Consider the following 21,998-nt stretch of genomic DNA (forward strand, 5'->3'; position numbering starts at 1 on the left):
TTCCTGAAAATGGATGTGCATCAAAAAGAAAATTGTCTCGTGTCCATTTTGAGTCTGAAACCTTACTGCCAACCATTGACCTAGCTGTAACTCATGCGGGAAAAAATATTTTTCAGGCGCGCACCAAAAATTAAATTACCGCAAGAACCACGTGGTAGTCGGGCAGTAACTCCATTTTGGCAGGCGCAGATGCTTACGCAGCTTTGTAAAAGGGCTAAGTGCTTTGAAAATGAGCCCCATAGTGCAACACTTTAAAATGACTGGGATGCCAAACAATGTAAATGAACCCTCTTTGGACACAAATAAAGGGGTTTTACTCAGACCCACTACATCCATAAATGGAGTGGCCTAGTGGTTAGGGTGGTGGACTTTGGTCCTGGGGAAACTGAGTTCAATTCCCACTTCAGGCACAGGCAGCTCCTTGTGACTCTGGGCAAGTCATTTAACCCTCCATTGCCCCATGTAAGCCGCATTGAGCCTGCCATGAGGGGGAAAGCACGGGGTACAAATGTAACAAAAAAAATGGGGGCACCTATGAAACTATAGACAACATTAAAGGGTACATGGAGGGTTATTTTATAAATCACCTACTTCCAAAGGCAATGTGGAGACATGTAATAAAATATATAATTACAAAAGCCCCTTCTGGGGGGGAAGTAGGGGGTTTATCAAATTTTACATCTGACATGCACAAAGTTACGGTCTACAGCCTAACTTTACCTGAACCGACTACAAAGTACACACAGATGAATGTAAATTAACTCAGAGTGACCAAGGGTAATATATAAAAATTAAAACAAAAAAATGGAAAACAAAATGCAGCCTTCATATGGGACTCGCTCAACACATTTTTTTGACCTGCTTTCGGAAGCAAAGCCTCCTTCCCCAGGTCAGGACACCAGAACACTTAATTACTGTGTGGCAATTTTCAGAGCAGGCACATGTGCAGGCTGAAAGCATGCACGTCCTATTTACAAGTACCTCAGATATAAAATCACCCCAAACCATAGGTAGTGGAATGCAATGGGTCATTAGGGTTCTGACCCTGCCATTTTGGCAACTGAAGAGTTGGAGATTGGTTTGCTTGCTCCTTCCAGTCAAAAAGGTGTCCTGGGGTCCAGAGTAATTTAAGATGTTTGATATAGGGAGTCAGCTCTGAGATGCTGTGGGTGCTTTTAGACCCTCACTATCAAACAAACTCCTTGCCATTTCCAATGGGTTTAGCACCCACAATGATTTTTGCTTGATTTTTCCTGGGTGCCTTCGGCTTCCACTGGCCTTGGCTTTTCCCTGTGGCTTGTTTCCTTTTTCCTGCTATAGAGAGATTGTTTTTGGCAGCAAGGGGAATGAATATGGGAAGGGGAGAGATGATTACCTCGTCCCTTTCATGCAGACAAGCTCCTGAACTTGAAGCTATGTAGGAAATCCGTGAACAAATTGTTGTCACTTGACTATTTTATATATGCAGAGAGATTGTTTGTCTTAACGATTCGAGACAGAATTTAGGCGATGATCCTACTACATTTTCTCATCTTTCACAAAGGACACTATCAGATTTGAACCCACTGGAGTCTGACAAAATCATAATCTCTCAGGTTACAGGATTTTCAGCCGTGTCATTTTCAGTCCTATGTACAGATATTCGTGTAAGACCCCACCCCGCAGCCAAACCGCTTATTTTCAAACTGCGCTTGCATCCTCTAGTCACTCGGTACCTGTAACTCCGCCCCTGACTCCACCCCGCTCTTTTCAGATCTCCCTTGGCGCCACCCCCTCCTCTTTTTTGCTCCCTTTGGTCTTTTTTGGCTCCGCCCCTGACTCCACTCCGCTTCAGATCTCCTTGGCTCCACCCCCTCCTCCTTTTTGTTCCCTTTGGTCTTTTTTTTTTAGCTCCGCCCTCCTCGTCGGTCAGTCTCTCATTCTACCCCTTCTTCTCTCACTGGTGCTTCCTAGCCTCCGCCCCCTCCTATGGCTCCCCCCCGCCGCCCTCGATGTGGCTCCGCCCCTCCCATTCTCTCCGCCTTTAGTCTCCATGACTCCGCCCCTCTCTCGGTTTCTCCCTAGCTGCGCCCCTCCGCTAGCCTCTCCTAGCTCCGCCCCTCGGTCTCCCTGGCTCCGCCCCGAGTCCTCCCGGTCTCCCCGCATCTTTCCCGCAACTCGGAGCTAGGCAGCCGCCGCCCGCTATGGCCACTGTCAGTTTCAGCGCGCACCGGCTGGTCCTGCTGGCCGCCTACGAGGATGTGATCCGGGAAGAGAGCGCCACGAACTGGTGAGAGTCGCTACCTCGCCCCTCTTTTCTTTGTGCTGCGGAGCGCCCCCACCCCACTCCCCCCCCTATCCATCTCCGCCTCCACCCTCCCTGTATTCCATCCGTATCCCTCTCCCCGATCCCTGCCCCCTCCCCACAATTCCTTCTTCCATTAATATCCCTGAAATCTCTTCCTTCATCGTGTACCCCTCCCCACATTTCCCCCGTTTCTTCCCCTCTCCCCATCCGTTTCCTCATTCCTACCTTTCCGCATTTCTTTTTCCCCATTAGCTCGGGAGTCGGGGGTTTAGCTGAGCTAGCAGGGGAGGGGGCGCTGGATGCTGCAACCTCTCGGCCTTTGGGTGGATACGGAGAGATGCAGCTTGGGGGGGGGGGGGGGGGAAGAGAGAGAGAAGGGAGGCATCCTTTGTACTGTGGCCGCTCTCTCGTTTGCAGCCAGACGGAACCTCCAGTCGGGCTCCGCTTTGTGTCCTTGATCAAAATCAGTGCTGGGCCCACGAAATGACGGGATTCCGATCTAATCCCTGTTCCAGGGCTGAGAGGCCTCTACCTGTCCAGCCCCCCCCCCCCCCAGCTCATATCAGGTACCCCTTCCTTTGCAGGTGTTTGCTCACATCAGGTGCCCCCAGAAGGTGCACGTTTAGCCCCCCACCCACCTGGTACGCAGCCCTAGATGTGAGAGGTCTGTGGCTGCTCAGCCCACTAATGGTCATATAGGATACCCCCCCCAAGCCTCCAGTGCTCATATCGGATACCCCCCCCCCAGCCTCCAGTGCTCATATCGGATACCCCCACCCCAGCCTCCAGTGCTCATATCGGATACCCCCCCCCCCCCCCAGCCTCCAGTGCTCATATCAAGTACCTCCACAAGAACTGAGAGATCTCTGTCCACTCAGTACCTTCACTCCCTGGCCAACACCAGGTACCCTTCTCCTCCCTACCAAGGTGATAGGTGTGGCTGTTCATCCTTCTGAAACTCACATTAGGTGCCCCCCCCCCCTCACTCCTGGGCACACTGCATGACTGAGAATGAAATTATTTAAAAACCGAGAAATGGCCAGACTCTGTGACCTTTCTCCTATCCATCTGTCCTGAAATCTGGTTCCTGAAATAATTTTCCTAAATGGAGTAGTTAGTAGTGTTAATTTGTGGTTTTGGTTCCTGGTAGATTTAGGGGCTCATTTTCAAAGCACTTAGACACACAAAGTACACAGGTTACTATGGTACTTTGTATGTCTAAGTGCTTTGAAAATGAGACCCTCAGTGTGGGTCTCGCTAATACTTACTAATACTATTTGGTTTGGCTCTACCTGGGTGTATTATATGGTGATTTGCATATGTTTAAAGTCCCAGAGTAACCAGTTATTGTAACAATCCCTGCTCCATTACTTTGTCTTTGAATTTCCTTGTAAGACCTTTTTCTTTGAGCAGTGGCTGGGGGTTAGGATAGGAGGTCACTCCTGGGCTGGCATCATAGGTGGGGGGGTGTAGAGTGAGTTGGAGAATCAGGTGACCTACAGGATGGAACAGTTGGGGGATGAAAAGCAGAGGTGACGGGGAGGGGGGGTGTGATAGCAATGGGATAGGTGGAAAAGGGCAGAAGCAGAGATGAGACTGGGCCTATGAAGGCATTGGAGAGGAGTAACAAGCAGAGGTGCCGGACCCAGGGAGGGGATAGAGGGATATGGGAGATAGGAGCTGCGAGGAGTGAGGCAGGGATAGATGGACATTGGGAACATGTGAAAGGGGAGTTTGTACATGTCTGCTGTTGGCCATTGGATTCTGAAGTAGTGGAGGTCAGAGGTGGACAGTGTGCCCTGGGGATGGGGGAAGGACACATGTAGAGAGGACACTGCAGCTGGGATTGGGACGCTTAGAGGGATATTTTTGTGTTGCACTGTCCCTGCTGGGGAAGGATGGAGGATAATGCTGTTTTCCTGAAGGTTGGTCTTTGCCAGATTCTACAGTGAACAGCAGAATTTAGAGCTGGGAGGGAAGTGTGGGCGAGAGATGCTTTCACCAGGGAGTTGAGGGTGGGGGGAGGAAGCAGGGAAAGAACCAGAAATTCAGTGACAGATGTACGAGAGAAGGAGAGACCAGGGTGATGGTGGGGAGAATTCTGCCAAACTTGAAATGTGAGAGACGGGAGGATGTGGCAGACGAGAGGGGAGGGAAGATTGGCTACAGTCTTGTTGGAATGTTTTGTAGATGAGGCTAATGTTTTGTTTATTTAATCCATTCTCTGTGACGTAATGTGCAGTGGTTCGATCCACTAGCCAGTACTCTGTCCTCCATTACCCTGTCCTGGGGGCCATAACATACCATCCCCCAGTCTTAGGGGGAGTTGTGGCATTTTCTGGGGAGAGAGGTTAGTGTATGTTTATTTACTGTACTGCTCTTCAGAGAAATCGATAGTACAAGTAGACCATTAAAACAAATAAAAAGTTCACAACAAAATCATAGAGGAAAACCCAGTTCATATCTGCTGCCCCCTGACCCCAGTCTGAGAGGTAGGAGTGTGCTGGAGGGTTGCAGTATACCTGTGGTTTTCACAGCACTTGGAGGGTGGTTCAGTATGCCTTGTCTTTGGAGGGGGGAAGTGTATGCATAGCTGCTTTTCAGACAGGCAGAAGGATATGTGCTTGCTATGCCTCAATGGAAACATCAGTTTTGCTTATTTTCTCTTTATTTTACTATTTAGCCTTTTTTTTTCTCTCTCCTCTCCTCGCCTCATTTTCTCCTCCAGGTATGCTCTCCTCCTTTTTCCACTCCTTCCAATCACTCTCCTCTTCTCAGAACACTTTCCTCATTCCTGCCGTCAACAATTCTTGCTCTGGCACAGTAGTGCAGGGCCTAGGGGTAGGGGATGGTTGTAGGGTTTACATCTTAGATTGGACCCTGCTTCTTATCCTGAGATAGACCTCAGACATCAGTTATTGTGTTATTCTATTGTAAGTTCTTTTTAGGTTTTCTTGTGATTTTATTAGTTATTTTTTAAAAATCTTGTATGTTGATTGTTTTCTGGTTTGAGATACAGTTGTCTACAAACATTTTAAATGAATGAATGATACTTCTCTGGCAAGCAACATACAGCAAATTTTATGCATCCAGGTTTTCCCAGCCCTGTGGAATGCCATCTGTTACCCAGGCTTAGGGCAGTAAAACATCTTTTTGGTTAGAGGTGCCAAACAAGTCAAGCTCCAACCCTACCCTTAAGATCCAGTAGTTACTGATGCCGCAGGATGATTGCAGTAGTGTGGCCAGACAGATTTTAGGTGGGCATGAAATATCCTCTCTGCCTCTCCCTTTCGGACCTTCCCACCCTTTCTGCTGTTTTCCCCCAGTCAACTTAAAAAAATAAAAAGTATAATTACCTGCTCTGGCAGGGATCACCAGGCCTCACCAGCTAAAGACCATGTCCTTGACAGTGCCCAGAACTCTACAGCTCAGCTTGGCTGTTGGTAGCACCTTCATAAGTTGCTGACACTGGTACCCATGCATGCTTCATTTTTTTGGGCATGTATACTTCTACTGCCCGTGGACAATCACCCACAGAGCTAGCGTCTTCCTAACTACTGACCCTGGACGAGCAACCACAGAACTAATATGTTCCTAATTACTGACCCTGGACAAGCACCCACAGAGCTAACATCTTCCTAATTACTGGCCATGGGCAAGAACCCACAGAGCTAGCGTCTTCTTAGCTACTGACCCTGGATGAGCAACCACAGAACTAGCGTCTTCCTAATTACTGACCCTGGACAAGCACCCACAGAGCTAGCGTCTTCCTAACTACTGACCCTGGACAAGCACCCACAGAGCTAGCATCTTCCTAACTACTGACCCTGGATAAGCACCCACAAAGCTAGCGTCTTCCTAACTACTGACCCTGGATAAGCACCCACAAAGCTAGCGTCTTCCTGGATGAGCAACCACAGAGCTAGCATCTTCCTATTTACTGGCCATGGGCGTGCTAGCGTCTGTGGCAGCAGGTGAAGACAACACTGGCCCATCCAGTCTGCTTAGTTGAGATTCATCCACTTTTGGTAAATGTAAAATTTCCAAACGAAACCCATCTCCTCTCTTGCCCTTGTCATCCACCTGACAACACTCCTCTCATATCTCTCTCAGACATGATCAAGATCCATCACCGTGAGAGATCCGCAGACTTTCTTAGAGCCCTAAAGCAGTTATACCACTGCACTTAACATGAAATGTTAAAAGATCAAAGTAGATGATAAGCAGATGAAGACTGACACGCCCACTAACCTGCCCAGACTACCACACCATACCTTCATTTAGGGCTCTGTGTAAATATCATACTTCTGCTGTTTAACATAGAAAAATGTAGGCAGATAAAGACCATATCCAGTCTGCCCATCCATGCCATCTGTTCTCCCTATCGCTCCCATAGAGATCCTATGTACTTGTCCCAAGCTCTCTTGAATTTGGTTACTGACTTCTTCTCCACCACTTCCACCAGTAGGCTGTTCCACAAATTCACCACCCTTTCTGAGAAGAAGAATTTCTTCAGGTTACTTCTGAGTCTATTCTCTGTCACCTGTATCCTATACCCACTCGTTTCAGAGCTTTCTTTCAATTGAAATGCCCACTAAGTGGATAGTGGTGCTGAATATGTCCTCTGACCACCTCGGCACTATTCATCTTTTCATCTCTTTCCGTCATCCCACTGCCCATCTCTCTTTCTCTCATTTTCCAGTCTTGTAGTAATGCTATTCCCCTTTCTCGCTTCCCTATATCTAGCATCTCTTCCCCCTCTCTCCTTCCCTGTCCGATATTGCCCCCATCGCTCTTGTTCTGTCATGCTTTCACCCACCCCAGCTCCTTCCCTGTTAATCATCTCCTCCTCTTCTTATGTTTTACATTCCTACTTTTACCTGTTACCTATGTTATCTTTTGTCTCTCACACTCTTCATAGCCCTTTGTTTTTTCTCCTTTCCCCAGCAGCTATTGTCCCTGTCTCTTCTCCTACACTTTCTTCTCTCCTTTTCCAGCATCCACTCACTTAACTCCTCCTCCAATATTTATTTACTCTGTCTTTCCTCCTGCTTATCCCCAGCATCCATCTCTGTGTTCCTCTAGTTTCACCTTCCCCTGCATATGCCCATGTTTCTCTCTTCTCCCCCAACATCTGTCCTTCTCTTCCTTCTCCCACCACCAAAACCTTCCTCCCATCCCAGTATCAGACCCATCTCCAAGCCCCAGCTCCTGTCTCCCACCTGCCTCCTTTTTCCATCCCAAGCATCAGACTGGTCTCATCACCCCCCTTCTCCTACCTGCCCAGAGCCATTATATCTGCTATAGAGTGAGGCACTCCTTTCTTCTAGAGAGTTGCACGGGGACAGAAATTTCACCCATCTCCCCCCCCCCCCCCATCCCCAATGGAATCTAACCCATACCTACCTGTACCTGCTAAGATCCATTCCATCCCCACATGAGTGGACACTGTTATTTACTTGCTCACAGCCCTCTGTTTCCTCCCAACCCCAACAGCCTCCCGTGTTTTTTTGGATGGTATTTACCATTCAACCACATTCAACTAGAATGTTCCAAGCCTCATTATAGTGTCCCAACTGCTTCTCTCCATACTTTCCAAGCCTAATTCTGGCGTCACCATAGATTTTGACTACACTCTCGCGGGAATCCCATGGCAACTTCTTCCATCCCTATGGGAATCCTGTGGATCTTCTTCCATCTCTGCGGGAATCCTTCAGGTTCTGCATGATTCCTGCACTCCCCATTCCCATGCAGCTCTTTACTTTCTTCACTCCAGCCGCTCTGGCTAATGGAACTATGTAAGAGTTGAAAGCAGGAAGTAGATTCTCTGATTTTGGCAGATATGCGGTGCTGGCAGCCATAGTAACTGGAGTGAAGAAAGGAGCTTCTCACTCTGCAGTGGGATCAGCTGGCACACATTTTGGTGGGCAGGAGGAGAGGCACCTGTGTGCCCCTTTTCCCTCCGAAATCGGAGATGCTAAGGGTGGTTCATCCCAAAGAGTGAGATTCACCATCACAATGGACTGAAATTGAAGGCCAGTGAGTGAGATTTTCTAGCAGTGCATCTGGGGTAAACATTTGGAAAGATCCTCATGTTTTGCTTGCTAAATGCTGCTGAGGGCAATGACTATCAATCTGTTTTTTTCAGTCAGGACACACCTGATGGACAATGCTGCATGTGACACACTACATTAATGACCCTCACAGACCTTTGTTGAGACACATTATAGCAGTAATTATGAGTTAAATGTAAACATACTCTGCATCCACAAAAACTCAACCTCCCCACAACAAGTACAGATCAGAACTAGAAGATTTCTCTATGGAAGTCACCATAAAAAAAAACATCCTTGGAGGAGAGTAATGTACTACATCCATCAGTTTAGTTTTAGAAAGAACTACGGCACTGAGACTGTTATAACAGCTGTTTTGTCTCACAGGAGGAGTTTATTGAGCCGCAGTACAAATATGATCATAGTCCATTTTGATTTGCTATGTGCGTTTGATCATGTCAACAAGATTAAACAACATTGGCATAAGTGAAGCTGTTTTGAATTGGTTTCAGGGCTTTTTTTAAACCTCTCTTTCGAACAGTTTGCGTCTAGGCTGCAGGGGTCTGACTGGAGGAGTAGCCTAGTGGTTTAGTGCAGCGGACTTTGATCTTGGGCTACTGGGTTCGATTCCCACTGCAGCTCCTTGTGACACTGGGCAAATCACTTAACCCTCCATTGCCCCAGGTGCCAGACTTAGATTGTGAGCCCTGTAGGGACAGAGAAAGTACCTGCATATAATGTGTACAGCACTGCGTACATCTAGTAGCGCTATAGAAATGATAATTAGTAGTAGTAGGGGTGCTGCAAGACTCCCAATTGTCGCCTTTATTATTCAATCTACTACTTGAACCTTTAGGCAGAGTATTAGAAAAACTTAATAGATTTTTTTTTCATATATGCAGATGATATTCCATTCTATTGCCCGTAACTAGTGATCGGCCTACTGTTTTGCATGATATTGTTCGATGTACCAACTTAATTGAGAATTGGATCACGTCTCATAGATTGAAGTTCCTATACCCACTCGTTTCTATGGATTGATCAGTTGGACCCTTCTCTGTACCACCAACAGTTTTCTACTGATAATAACCTTTTTCATTTTGAGTTGTGTTTGAGAATTTGGGTGTAGAATTAAATGGATTGTTAATAAGAAGAAAGCTTAGGTCAATTTGTGGTTATTTCGAACCTGGAAAATTCTGAATATTAGATCAATCATTTTGTCAAGACTCGTTTACTGCAATGTAGTATATAATGGTGGGTCAAAATCATTGATTAAACGTGTACAACTAGTTCAGTACATGGCAACCAGACTAATATGTTCAGCTGGTAGATTTGAGTCTACCAGTCTTCCGTTTGTTTAAGGAATTGTTCTGGCTGGAGTGCAGTTTAAATTGTGCACAATGATTTTTAATCTCATGTATGGAATGGCACAACCATTTGGCTATTCTGTTACACAATCCTGTTGCGGGTAGAACTCAAAACCAATTTATATTGTGCTTTCCTTCTGTGAGTCAGATAAAATCAAAAACAGTTTTGATTCTTCCATTCAGTATCAAGCGGGATTGGTATGGAATTCTTCACACTTACTGACTCTGGGTTATTTCATAAATCATTGAAAACTTTCCTATTTTCTAAATATAAAGCTGCTGATAATTAAGCTGCTGATTTTTATGGATTTATAGAGTTATATTATGCTGTTACTGTTTATTGTAGTTCTTGTTATTTCCTGGCTTGTTTTGCCAGTCTTCTTTTTCATTGTTATCCACAATGAACCAGAATATGTTATTGGTGGAATATAAGATCTGTGTAACAGTGTCTGAGCATTAGCAACACAAATCTCTCCACTACCAGGCACATTGTGAAATACAAAGCCTGAAAAAAAAATCCAAATTCAACACACAAGTAGCAAACATATCATTCATAGTAGCACTAATCCTTTGATTCAAACAGCTAGAGCAGCTAGAGCAGGCAGCTCTACAAATATTAGTGTGCCCTAAAACACCAATACACCTACTACAGGTAAAACAGAACTAGTGGGAACTCTACAGATCTCAACACAGAATACTATACCTCAGTCATATTTAAAACACAGTCACAAAATAGAGAACAAAAATTAACTGCAAACCCCAAGAAAATCAAACTCAATATTTACTGAGAAATAAAAACATAAATTATTATATTTTTTTACTGAATACAACACAAAGACATTTATAATGAACATTTGCCACAGCTAACATATTTCAATTAATAAATTCAAAATGAAACATTTTTTCTACCTTTGTTTTCTAGACTGTTTTATGTTCCGTTATGTTGATCCCAGTTTCTCTTGTCTGCTTTCCTGTCTGTCTTCTGTTTCCAATGTTTGGTGTTCTCCTTACTTACAAAAATATATCCAGCATAAAAGAAGTGGAGAAAAAAGACCTCAGGACAATATTAGTACTACAGACTTGTTGGTTACCTGATCCCGATGTGGCACTTTCCAATTGTTGGTCAAAGAAAAAAAAACCTCCATTCTTATGAATGTTTATAAGTCTACAAAAGTTAGTGCATATGTTCTGGCTTTTTCCTGTTATTGCCACTTTCTGTTACTAACTATGTGTACAAATTTTTCACATGTGGGTTATCAGGATTTGTGCTGCTCTGGAGATCTTATTGTATAAGTTCAATATCTCTCCTTTTCAGTTTCTAAGTGAGTTTGGGGTTTTCTGAAGTGTGCAATTGTAATTGCTAAAAATTCCATACTTTAGTAACACTGTTCTCTTGGATAACAACAGATTTCTCCTCTATACAGCATTGGCATTCCCAAATGATTATGTAACAACTAAGGGGGTTGAAATTTCAACAGATATGAGAACCCTTTTGGAAATCAATGACACCAGCAGCTCATAGTATGGTCCCAGATTATCCATAGATCTTTTTGAATATTCTCTGTAGCCACTTATTGAAGTAATGTTTAAGTCCCTGATGGCGAACCTATGACACGCGTGTCAGCACTGACACGCGTAGCCATTTTTGATGACACGCGGCGCCGCCGCAGTGTGGTCTGTCCTCGCTCCCGGAAACTAACCTTAAAGCCTCCTTTTACATCGCAGCAAGCAGCAGCAGGGCAGGCCACTCCTTCCTTCCGTGTCCCGCCCTCGCCTGACGTAACGTCCGTGAGGGCAGAGCACAGAAGGAAGGAGGAGAGGTCTGCCCTGCTGCTGCTTGCTGCGACGTGAAAGGAGGCTTTAAGGTTAGTTCTGGGCCCGGTAGCAGGTGGAGGGGGGGGGGCCCAGCGACCTCGGGTGGGCAGCGATCTCAGGTAGGGGGAGCCCGGGGGCGGTCCTAGTAGATTTTTCTCGAAGTGACACACCACTCGAGTTATGCTCGGTTTTTTTTGCGAATTTTGACACACCAAGCTCAAAAGGTTGCCCATCACTGGTTTAAGTAATACTTGGATTCTAAGAATGGGTAAGGGGGGAGGGGAGATGGAATATTAAAATGGAAATATCTCAGATCTTTTATATGTCTGTTGCATTATGGAACATGGTTTGTAAGTTGACATATGGCTGTCAAAGTTGTTGACTTCTTTTGTACTGAAAAATTATCTTGAGGAAATCTGGTCATGAGTTGGTGATCTCAATTCTAATACTAGTCGCAGTGGAAAATGCCTTCGGTCTAGCAACCAGTGATGTCACGGTAAAGTGAAAAATATATTATTTGAGGTGTCGCAGCAACGACCTGTAAAATAGGACCCTGGGGTCTAGACAGGTCTCAGTTTTTCAGTGCCTCCTTGTTCCTTTTTATATTAATACGAGGGAACATGAAGTCAGAGGAAACCCTTGAAGAAGCCTTCTGATTAGTTCAGTTTTGGATGGTCCGGGAGCAGCTGTTGTCGGTTCCATTCTTATTATCAAAGTGTTTTCTACAGATTTCACATGAATTGAGGCAAAACCTGTTCAATAACCAGAGCACTGCAGAGAACAAACTTCTTTCACCAGATTCTCCCTTTCCAAAAGACACTAATTACCAGCTGCATTCTGTGAGGGTTGCAATCCCCCACCCCCACTCCATATTCTCCACAGCTGTCTGTGGGGTCCAGTATTGGGCATTGCTGTCTATTAGACTGGTATCCCTAAAGTAGGTAATGTAGAAGACGTGCACAAATCTGACTCCCTTTCATTAGAAAATAACTTACCGCATCATCAGAGTAAGGAGCTGACATCTAACATAATTTCCTGACCCTTCCTCTAAGATAAATAAAAACATGGGAAGAACTCATTCCCTCCCATCATTCCCAATAGTTCTTTGTTATTTATTTAAAATAATTTGTTAATTACCGCCTCAACTAACCAGTGCACCTAAGCGGTTTACCACAGAAATAAAACATAATACTGGCAGAAAAAAGGAAAAGGAACTACAGTATTTGAAAGGAAAGTAAAAACATTCATTCCAACAAAAGCAAAAAAAAAAAAACCAAAACAACCCAAGTGGGACAGAGTAAAGGGTAGGGGAGGAAGGGGATTGTGGTGAGGACAAAGAAAGGTAAAGCGGGAATGAGAGAGGGAGGGAAGGTAAGGAACACACAGGGAACTGTGGTACTAGCAGCAGACGACTCTATGGGAGATTATACACTTGGTGAAACAGCCAGGCTGTTATTGCTGGTTTTAATTTAAAGGGCAATTCTGTTCATATGCGAGAGAGAGAGAGTTCCAGTGGAAAGGGGCTGCAAAGTAGACGGCACGGTGTCTGGTAGATTCCAAAGTGGCTTGTTTAGGGTTGGGCAAGACTAGACGGTAATCGCTGAGAGATCGCAACAGATGCATGGGTGAGTAAGGGATGGTAAGGTTAGGTACTGTGGAAAACCCATCCAAAAAACCTTGAAAGTAACCCTATGGCTGGTTGCTTTTTCCTGGGACTTTTCTGTGTGTTCAGTAGGTTTCCCGCTGTTGGGCTTGTACGTGCTGTATTTAGAGGCTCTTGGCGTTTCCCAGATGGCATTCAGTTTGTGGGACCCAGACTTGTGAGCTGTTTTAACGCTAAGGTGTGCTTTTAGATCAAGGGCAGTTTTTGACACGTCAGCTTTTTACATGTGATGCTTAAAGTAGTACATATAGAGGCTCATTTTCAAAGAACATAGACTTACATAGTTACATAGTAACCTATAGTGCTTTGAAAATAAGCCTGTTAGTAACCTATTTAACTTTGAAAATGTATGTGCTTTGAAATTGAGCCTTTAAGTGTTTCAGAGGAGAAAAAAAACTTTAAACATCTCTAATTCTGATAATGGTTTAAAAAAAAAAGAAAGGGTACGAGAAGAGAATTGCCCCAAGAATGAATTCCTGAGTTTTCCAGCCTTCTGATTCCTTTACATACACGTAATGATTCCCGTCCTCTCATATACCCTCGTCAAAAGCAGGGCCGGTGTTAGACATGCTGGGGACAAGGACAGAAATGAAGAACCAGCCCCAAAGACTGCCAGCAGACTGTGCTGCTTTTAGGTTGGGGCAAATGCCCTGGTCAAAAGAGATCATGTGATACGATATCCACCAGCCTAACTTAGATCACCTGTACTTCAGGAAGCAGGTGAAAGCCTGGCTCATCTCCAAGCCTTTCATACATGTGGCCACTGACTATCCTCGCACTCCACATCTGGACTAGCTTGCCACATACCCTGTAACTTAGGTCAGTTCCTCAGATCTTACTCAACTGTACATATGATTTGCCTTCAATTTTAGCCACTCACCTATTTCTCCCAATGACTTTGTCCTGCCCAGTTTGTCCTTCTATATATCTCAACTGCACCTGCCTCTGTGGCCACGTATTGAGAAGTTTCATAGTATTGTATGAACAGCATTATCCTATTTCTTAATTGAATGTTCTAATGTGTTAATTTGTATTATTCTGGATTCAGTTTGCCATCTCCGGGTTTATCTCATTGATTGTATTAATGCTTTTGTTTAATCCATAAGTGTCGGAACGGGGGGGGGGGGGGGGGGGGGGGGAGGGAGGGGAGGGAGCCTCCACCTTCCTCCCCCTCCCCTCGACACATTTAATACTTTATCTCCCTCCCTTAGAGTGGCAATACTGCAACCTGCACAGCACCAAAATTATCGAGGCTGGCGGGCATGGGACCTTCAGTATCCGCACATACCCAAGGCCTGCCTGCTCCCTCCCCCTTCAAACATCCTGCGAGTGTCTAGTTATAGAACTACTCGTCACATTGATTTAACGCATGCTAATTCATTGGTTAGGGTACAGTAGGTCAATTTGGTGTTCAATAACTAACCCTATTAAAATGAATGCCCATTTGGTCATAGAAGCAGGAAACTCTGTGTGCTTTGCTTAATTGCTGCTGTAAGACGGTGAATATTACAGAATTCAAGGCTTGCTGTGTCTCTCTCCTGTGATGCCTGGGTTAGCTGGTTTGCATTCCCTTCCCTAGACTTCATATCAGCTCTGAACCTTTGTCCTGGAACCAGATCTGTTCTAAGAGGGCTCAGAGCTGCCGCCCTGCCGATTTATACATGGTTACCATGGTAACTGACGACTGCATGTTACCTCAGCAAGCTTCCATTTCTATAACAAAATCAAGCCGTGTTTCAGAACAAAACCTATTTCCAGTCCTTAATTCCAATGCTCTCCTCCAACCTCCTGTTACTTGGCATCCTTTATCCATCACTTAATTCTCCCCCCCCCCCCACCCCACTATGCACAGATGACTACAGGAGGAGCCCTGTCACTGATGAGGATCCCCAGATCAAGATAGGTCTTTCTTCTAACACTAGGTTCCTCCCAAACATATTGGCATTGGACTTTTGGTGTCAGATGGTAGTGTCTAAAAGTCCTGCTTCATACTGGCAGATGTGGTTAAACTGATCCCCTTGTTGCTCCTCCAGTTGTGGCTTGAGACCCAGCTCTCTTAGCAGACAGTGCCATTATGCTGCAGTCTCTTGCTTCAGTCCTCCTCGGGCACCACCCACCAGGGCACAGGGCAGTGCAGATCTCCCTTCTGCTCTGAGGTCCGCACTGGCAGTGCTCACTGCTGCCTCTGCTGGCCCCAAGGAGATGGGCTATAGACTAACATGCACCAACTGTCAGGGTACAGTGCCTCCAACTGAATGAGAAATGCACCCAAGAGTCCAGCAGTACCTTTATGGTCTCAACCAAACAGCAGTGCCCAAAAGTTATGTGCCTAGTTCCTCTTCCTAAAGGATCCCCAGATCAGGATATTCTCACAGTGTTAAAGTTCTTCTTTCTAAAGGATTCCCTGGCCAGGATTCTTTTGCATTATTTTGCTGTTGCTATGACAACACGTTCTTATAGGTTTCTTCTCTGGCATTGGAAATCCATCACATGAGCTTAGGTGCAGGCTATGCTGTGCTTCGCTGCTCTACCACTGGAGCATCTCTGCTCTACCTCCTTTTATCTCGTCGTTACCCCTTTTATCTCTTGCACTCTCGCCCCATTTATTCTTTCCAAGCAGATGATCCTACACAAGTGCAGGCTCTCATGGAGACAAAATGAGCAGGTGTTAGTGACTGAACTTCCTATGGTCCATCAAGCCAGCATCCTGTCTCTTAACTGTGGCCTGTCTAGGTCACAAGTACCTGGCAGATCCCTAAAAGCAGACCTGTAACCCATTTCCAGGGATGAGTAATGGCTTCCACGAGTCTACTGGTTGATCATTTTATGAACTTTTCCTCTGTGAGCTTGTCGTAGCCTCTCTTGAATCTCACGATGTTAGTCACATTGACGTGTCCTCCAGCAGCAGATTCCACAGTGTAATTATGTTGTATGAAATTTTTTTTTAATGATTTTATTTTTCAATTTGCTGGCTGTTACTTTCCATGGAGTGTTTTGTGTTTGAGGTTAAACATTCATCCTTTATTTCTGAGATTCCTAAACTGTGGTTCATAACCCCAAATGGGGTTGTGAATCCCATATTTAGGATGTGACCTGGGTGGGCCCTTCATTGCCCATCGCCTCTGGGAGGTTGTACACCTTCTATGGCCGTCAAATGGGGTCACAGCCATAGAAAGATTGATAAGCACTGCCCTATTCAACCATTCTACCCAATCAAAATTTTACATACTTCTGTTGCACCCTCTCAGTTTTTTTTTCTCCAAGCTGAAAAGCCCTAACCTGCTTAGTTTTTCTTCTTAAAAAACACCCCCTTTTATCATTTTAATCACCCTTCTCAGAACCTTTTCTTGTATTGCTCTATCCTTTTTGAGATGGGACGGCCAGAACGATACACCATACAGAGACATTATCCATCCCTTTTCAAAATTTCCCTAACTGGGTAGTTGAAGACCACTACATGTTCAGTATATCAATATCTCAAAAGGTTTTTTTTTTTTTTTTTTTTGGGCAGTGATTCCTGACTCAGAGCCCAGCATTTTCTACCTGTACTTGGGATTGTTTCTCTATGTGCATCACTTCGTATGTGTCCTCATCTGTCATTTAGATGCCCAGCCAGGTCTCCTAGTTTCACAAGATCCTTCTACAAATCTTCACAATCCTCCATTGTTTTAACACATTTGAATAATTTTGTGGCACTGATGAATCCTTTCTCCAGTTCATTTATGAATTTAAGTCCCAATACAGACCCCTGGGATACTCCTCTATTAACCTTTTTTCATTTGTAAAACTTGACAATTTAGTTCCAATCCTTTTCCTCTCTTTATTGTTGCTGTGACATTTTTGGGACACAAAATTTGACTTAGAGGTAGGTGCACCAAAGTTCCGGTAAAGCACTGATTGCAATCTCCACATTGGTAAGAATTACCGAGTTGGAAATAGCAAGCGATGTTCAAAAGAAATGGGATGCAAATGAGCTTTTCGCAGGGGGGAAGCCAGTCGGTCACCCGAGCATGCGCAGAGCAGCCAATTGCTAAGCATGGCTGCTCTGTGCATGCTACAGACGTCTTTCATACACACACATAAGCAGTGTGTATGAAAGTTGTGTGTAACTTTTTTTTTGTTTGTTTTCAAACTTTTATTTATTTTTTTGTCGCCGCCACAGCTGTCTCCTCTAGCGCTATAGAAATGATTTGTAGTAGTAATGTAAGCAGCACTCGCTTTCCTGGATGTACAGCCAGACCTGCCCAATATGCCCCTCGTCAGCAGTACAGCCAGGGAGCCAGTGTTGACTCTACAAGCAGGCAGGGAGGGAAGCAAGGCGAAGGAGAGAGTGAAAGGCTGCTTGCATTCGTGCATGCTTGGCAAGTGGGGGGGGGCAGGCTCTAGAGATGCTGCTGCTCTCCTCAGCCATCCAGGCAGCTGCAGCCAAGGGTAGAATTTCAGCAGTAATGGGAATGAAACAGCAGTACCGACAGCTCCTGACCACCCGTAAAAATTTCATCCTAAAGGTAGGCGGTCATTTCTGTGCATTGTTAGGAAAAACGTCTGTGCATCTCTCGGCATGCACATTTGAATAGTAATTAGCTAATTAAAATAACTTTGCATACAATTATTGTTATCTGCTACCATGACAGAAAAAGAGCCCGCATGTCTCACTGAACTCCGTGCTCACTAAACCACCTAGAACCTGTATAAAAAGCCTGTTTCTGGCTCGTTAAGTTTTCTGCATCTTGGCCTTAGTCCATTTCAGTTTTGATTTTGTCCTCTTTGAAATGAAATGTGGTATATCAAAATGATTAAAGTAAACAAATTTACTGTTGCCAATAAGACGGCTGATGATGGACCAGACATTCTACTGGAGTAAGTAAAACTGATGTTTCAGATGGTTTGGATCCATATTTAAGACCTAGAACTGTGACTGATTGTTCTGCTGTCAGTGAAAAAAGATTACAGGTATAGGACTTATCTGGAGTTTAACTTCATTTTTTTTTAAATAAGATTCCTGTCAAATGGTGATTTTCAAATTCGGGAAGCGTTTACAGAGAATGATTTTCCTCAAGGTGAGACCCAGCTAAAGTCCCCCAAAATTCCAGCTCCATAAACCAGTTGAACTGTAATTCAGCAGCTGTATGTGGCAGTATAATAATATTAGAATCCATGGAATTATAATACTAGTAAAAGAGGCCTGTTTCGAACAGAAAGGAAACGGGCGCTAGCAAGGTTCCAGGACCCCTTCCTCCTCCTCCCCCGCCACCCCCTCTTCTCCCTCCCCCCACCCCCTCCCCTTCTCCCTCCCACTCCCTCCTCTTCTCCATCCCTCTCTCCCTTCCTCCCTCCTTATCCTCCTCCCCCTCTTCTCCATCCCCCTCCCCCTTCCTCCCTCATCCTCCCCCGTCCCCCTCTCCCTCTCTCCCCTCTCTCTCGTCTCAGGACCCCCTCCCCCCTCTCTCTCTCATCTCAGGACCCCCCTCTATCCGCACCCCCCTTTCCTCTGATTTCCGCTGCCCAGCACCTCCTTCCCTCTGTGTCTGTGGCCTGTGAGTGCAAGGAGGACGTGTGGTGTTTAAAAAGCTTTACCTCCTGCTCGGCCGCCAACACTGAAGTGCAGCAAGTACAGATGCCGCTTCAGACAGGCTGTGGTTTCAGCTGTTCCTTTGGTCCCGCCCTCATTGTCTGTTTGCGGAAACAGAGCGATTGCGATTGCCTGTGGTTGGTCCCTTCTGCTTCTGATGTCGCGTTTCTTTCCCTGGCAACTATATAGAGTTCCCTCGAGGGCGGGGTAGTGATCGGGAGTGCGATTACGAACCCTACGAACACTACACAGCTTCACTGCCACGGAGTCAGCTTCAGAACGTTGGAGGTGCGAATTATTATATTAGACTAGTGCAACAAAGCCTGTTTCGTCAAAAATGAAACGGGCCCTTGGAAGGCTCTTGTCTAAGCGATTTCTCCTTTCTCCCCTGCCCTCCCCTCCATGTCCAGCGATTCTGACCTCCCCTCCATGTCTAGCGATTCTCCTCTAACCTGCCCTCCCATCCGTGTCCCGCGATTCTCCCCTCGCCTCCCATTTCCATGTCCAGCGATTCTCCTCTGCCCTGCCCCCTCCTTGTCCCGCGATTCTCCCCTCGCCTCCCATCCCCTCCATGTCCAGCGATTCTCCTCTGCCCTGCCTTCCCATCCGTGTCCCGCGATTCTCCCCTCGCCTCCCATCCCCTCCCATCCATGTCCATTGATTCTCCTCTGCCCCCAATAATTGCCTCCAAGTGTTTTTTTACCATACTTTGTATGAAAGAACTTTTTTAATTTTCAAAGAAAAGCGTTCACTTAGCTTAAGAGTTAAAAGCGGGTCTCGACATGATTCATGTTTCGCCGAGGCTCTTTCAAGACACCCACCAATGAAGCATATGTGTTGTTAGCAGTGATAAACGCCCCTCTTAAGCTTATAGCTGAAAATCTATGGGAGCTCACCCTGATATGAAATAGACAGCAGCAGTGTCACCTGAATAAGAGTATTTCTGCAGCTGCTAGTACCTGGCTTTTTGTTCCCTCTTTGGAACCTAGCTGTGGCTGCTGGTCTCTCTTACAGAATGTCATTCCTTCCTCTTTCATTAGCCGAGATATAAAGTTCCTAGTTACAGAGCTTCCAAGTGTAATCAGGCAGGCTGGGCTTGCTTTGCCTCCAGCGTTCCCTCTCAGTGTCCCGCCCTCCTCTGACGTAATTTAGTCTCTACATGAGGGCAGGACAATGAGAGGGAAGGGAACGCTGGAGGCGAGCTGACGTCGCCAACATGTTACGAACCCAGCCAGCCAGAGAACCTTGAGGTACAAATTATTATATAGATGGCAGTAGAATAGAAAAGCAATAAATAAGGAGCATATGGGACCAAAGAGCAGTTGTTTCTGAATGAAACTCTTATGACTAGCTGTAAGCAAAATAGAAACCTCAGTCTACACAAGTTGACTATAAGAGAGCTTTTGATAACATCTTCATGCTTGGATATTGCCTGGTTGAGTACATCAAGTTTACTAGTAAAATGTGGCAACTTCACTCCCAGTGAGAGATATTATAAGAGGTTCTCTGTCACTACACTAAAACCAATGACTGCTCTTATTATCCTAGAGGTGTTGATGACCCTCAAATAATATAATATATGCTATTAGTGGATGATTTGAAGCTGTGCTGCTCTTGTGATTATCATTTAATGAATCAAGTTTTTCAGATGACTTTTGGTATGGTTAAATGTGCAAAGGCAACTTTCCTGAATGAAGACTAATGAAACTGAAAACATCTGGAGATCTGGAATAGTCTGGCTGACAATTTAAAATGTAACTCTGATTGATTGTCTTTTCAACAAGGTTTTTTTTAGTTTTATATGACTGCTTGTACATGAGAACAGTTGAAGAGAGGTTTTTTTTTTTTTGCTATTTTATTGTCTTATTTTAGTGAGATTGTATTGGTTTTATTTTGTAGATATTTGTTGTGTGTATTGTTTAAATTTTTGTTTTGTTATCTATTCTCTACCACCGTGTTTCCCAAGTCGGGTCTTGGGGTACCTGTTGCCAGTTAGGTTTTCAGGATATCCACAATGAATATGCATTAACTTGATTTGCATACACTGCCTCCATTATATGCAAATCTATTTCATGCATATTCATTGTGGATATCCTGAAAACCTGACTGGCAAAGGCTACTCCAGGTCTGGACTTTGGAAACACTACTCTACCATAATTGATTGAAAGGCAGGATACAAGTATTGTTGACTTCAGTAAAAGAAATTGATAGAAAAGTGAATATAAATATCTAGGAATAGAAGAGGCATCAGTCCAGCATAAATTACTTAGAGAAAAGATCAGCAAAGAATACTATTGATATTGAAAAGTGCTTTAACAGCAGGCCGCTGAGAAGGGACAAAATTCTCCGGGCCCGGCCTCAGTGCCAGCAAGCTTCTTCCTGCCTGCCTGTTTCTGGGTCTGTCCTTCCCTGCTTCTGCGTACCGCACAGGACCCGGATGATTGCATTAGTGCGATATCACGTTAATGCAGTCATCACGCTTCCAACTCCCGGTACAGACAGGAACAGAAGAGCAGGGAGCAGTCAGGCAGGAAGAGGCTCGCCGGCACCGGGCCCCCCTCCCTTGGAGGCAGAAACAGAAAGGTGAGGAGGTGGGCTGGAGCGGCGGTGCAAGTTGAGGCATGGTGCGTGGCGGTCTGGTTCTGCCCCAGGCCCAGCTGTGTCTCCCAGTGGGCCCTGTTTTAACAGCATTGGTTAAGATCAACTTGCAATTCCTGTGCTCTCATAATGGTTTGCAAATGTAGAGGCCTGATATACATCTATGAAAAACTGGATTAAGGATCAAGAAAACTACTTCATGCCCACTATGTAATCTATAAGAACCAATGTACAGTGGTGGAAATAAGTATTTGATCCCTTGCTGATTTTGTAAGTTTGCCCACTGACAAAGACATGAGCAGCCCATAATTGAAGGGTAGGTTATTGGTAACAGTGAGAGATAGCACATCACAAATTAAATCCGGAAAATCACATTGTGGAAAGTATATGAATTTATTTGCATTCTGCAGAGGGAAATAAGTATTTGATCCCCCACCAACCAGTAAGAGATCTGGCCCCTACAGACCAGGTAGATGCTCCAAATCAACTCGTTACCTGCATGACAGACAGCTGTCGGCAATGGTCACCTGTATGAAAGACACCTGTCCACAGACTCAGTGAATCAGTCAGACTCTAACCTCTACAAAATGGCCAAGAGCAAGGAGCTGTCTAAGGATGTCAGGGACAAGATCATACACCTGCA

The 21,998-nt window shown here is 45.1% G+C and overlaps 1 protein-coding gene across 1 annotated transcript in view; it reads left to right on the forward strand.

The window, feature by feature from the left end:
* The first annotated feature begins 2,105 nt into the window (after positions 1–2,105).
* The window catches only part of DBN1 (drebrin 1), a 58,108-nt gene continuing 38,215 nt past the window's right edge, over positions 2,106–21,998 (forward strand). Inside the window, exon 1 of the mRNA XM_030212569.1 lies at positions 2,106–2,269. Coding sequence (XP_030068429.1) covers positions 2,184–2,269 — 86 coding nt within the window. The 5' untranslated portion in view covers positions 2,106–2,183. The remainder of the gene's footprint in view (positions 2,270–21,998) is intronic.

The sequence above is a fragment of the Microcaecilia unicolor genome, chromosome 8, assembly GCF_901765095.1.
Source record: "Microcaecilia unicolor chromosome 8, aMicUni1.1, whole genome shotgun sequence".
Classification (NCBI taxonomy): domain Eukaryota; kingdom Metazoa; phylum Chordata; class Amphibia; order Gymnophiona; family Siphonopidae; genus Microcaecilia; species Microcaecilia unicolor.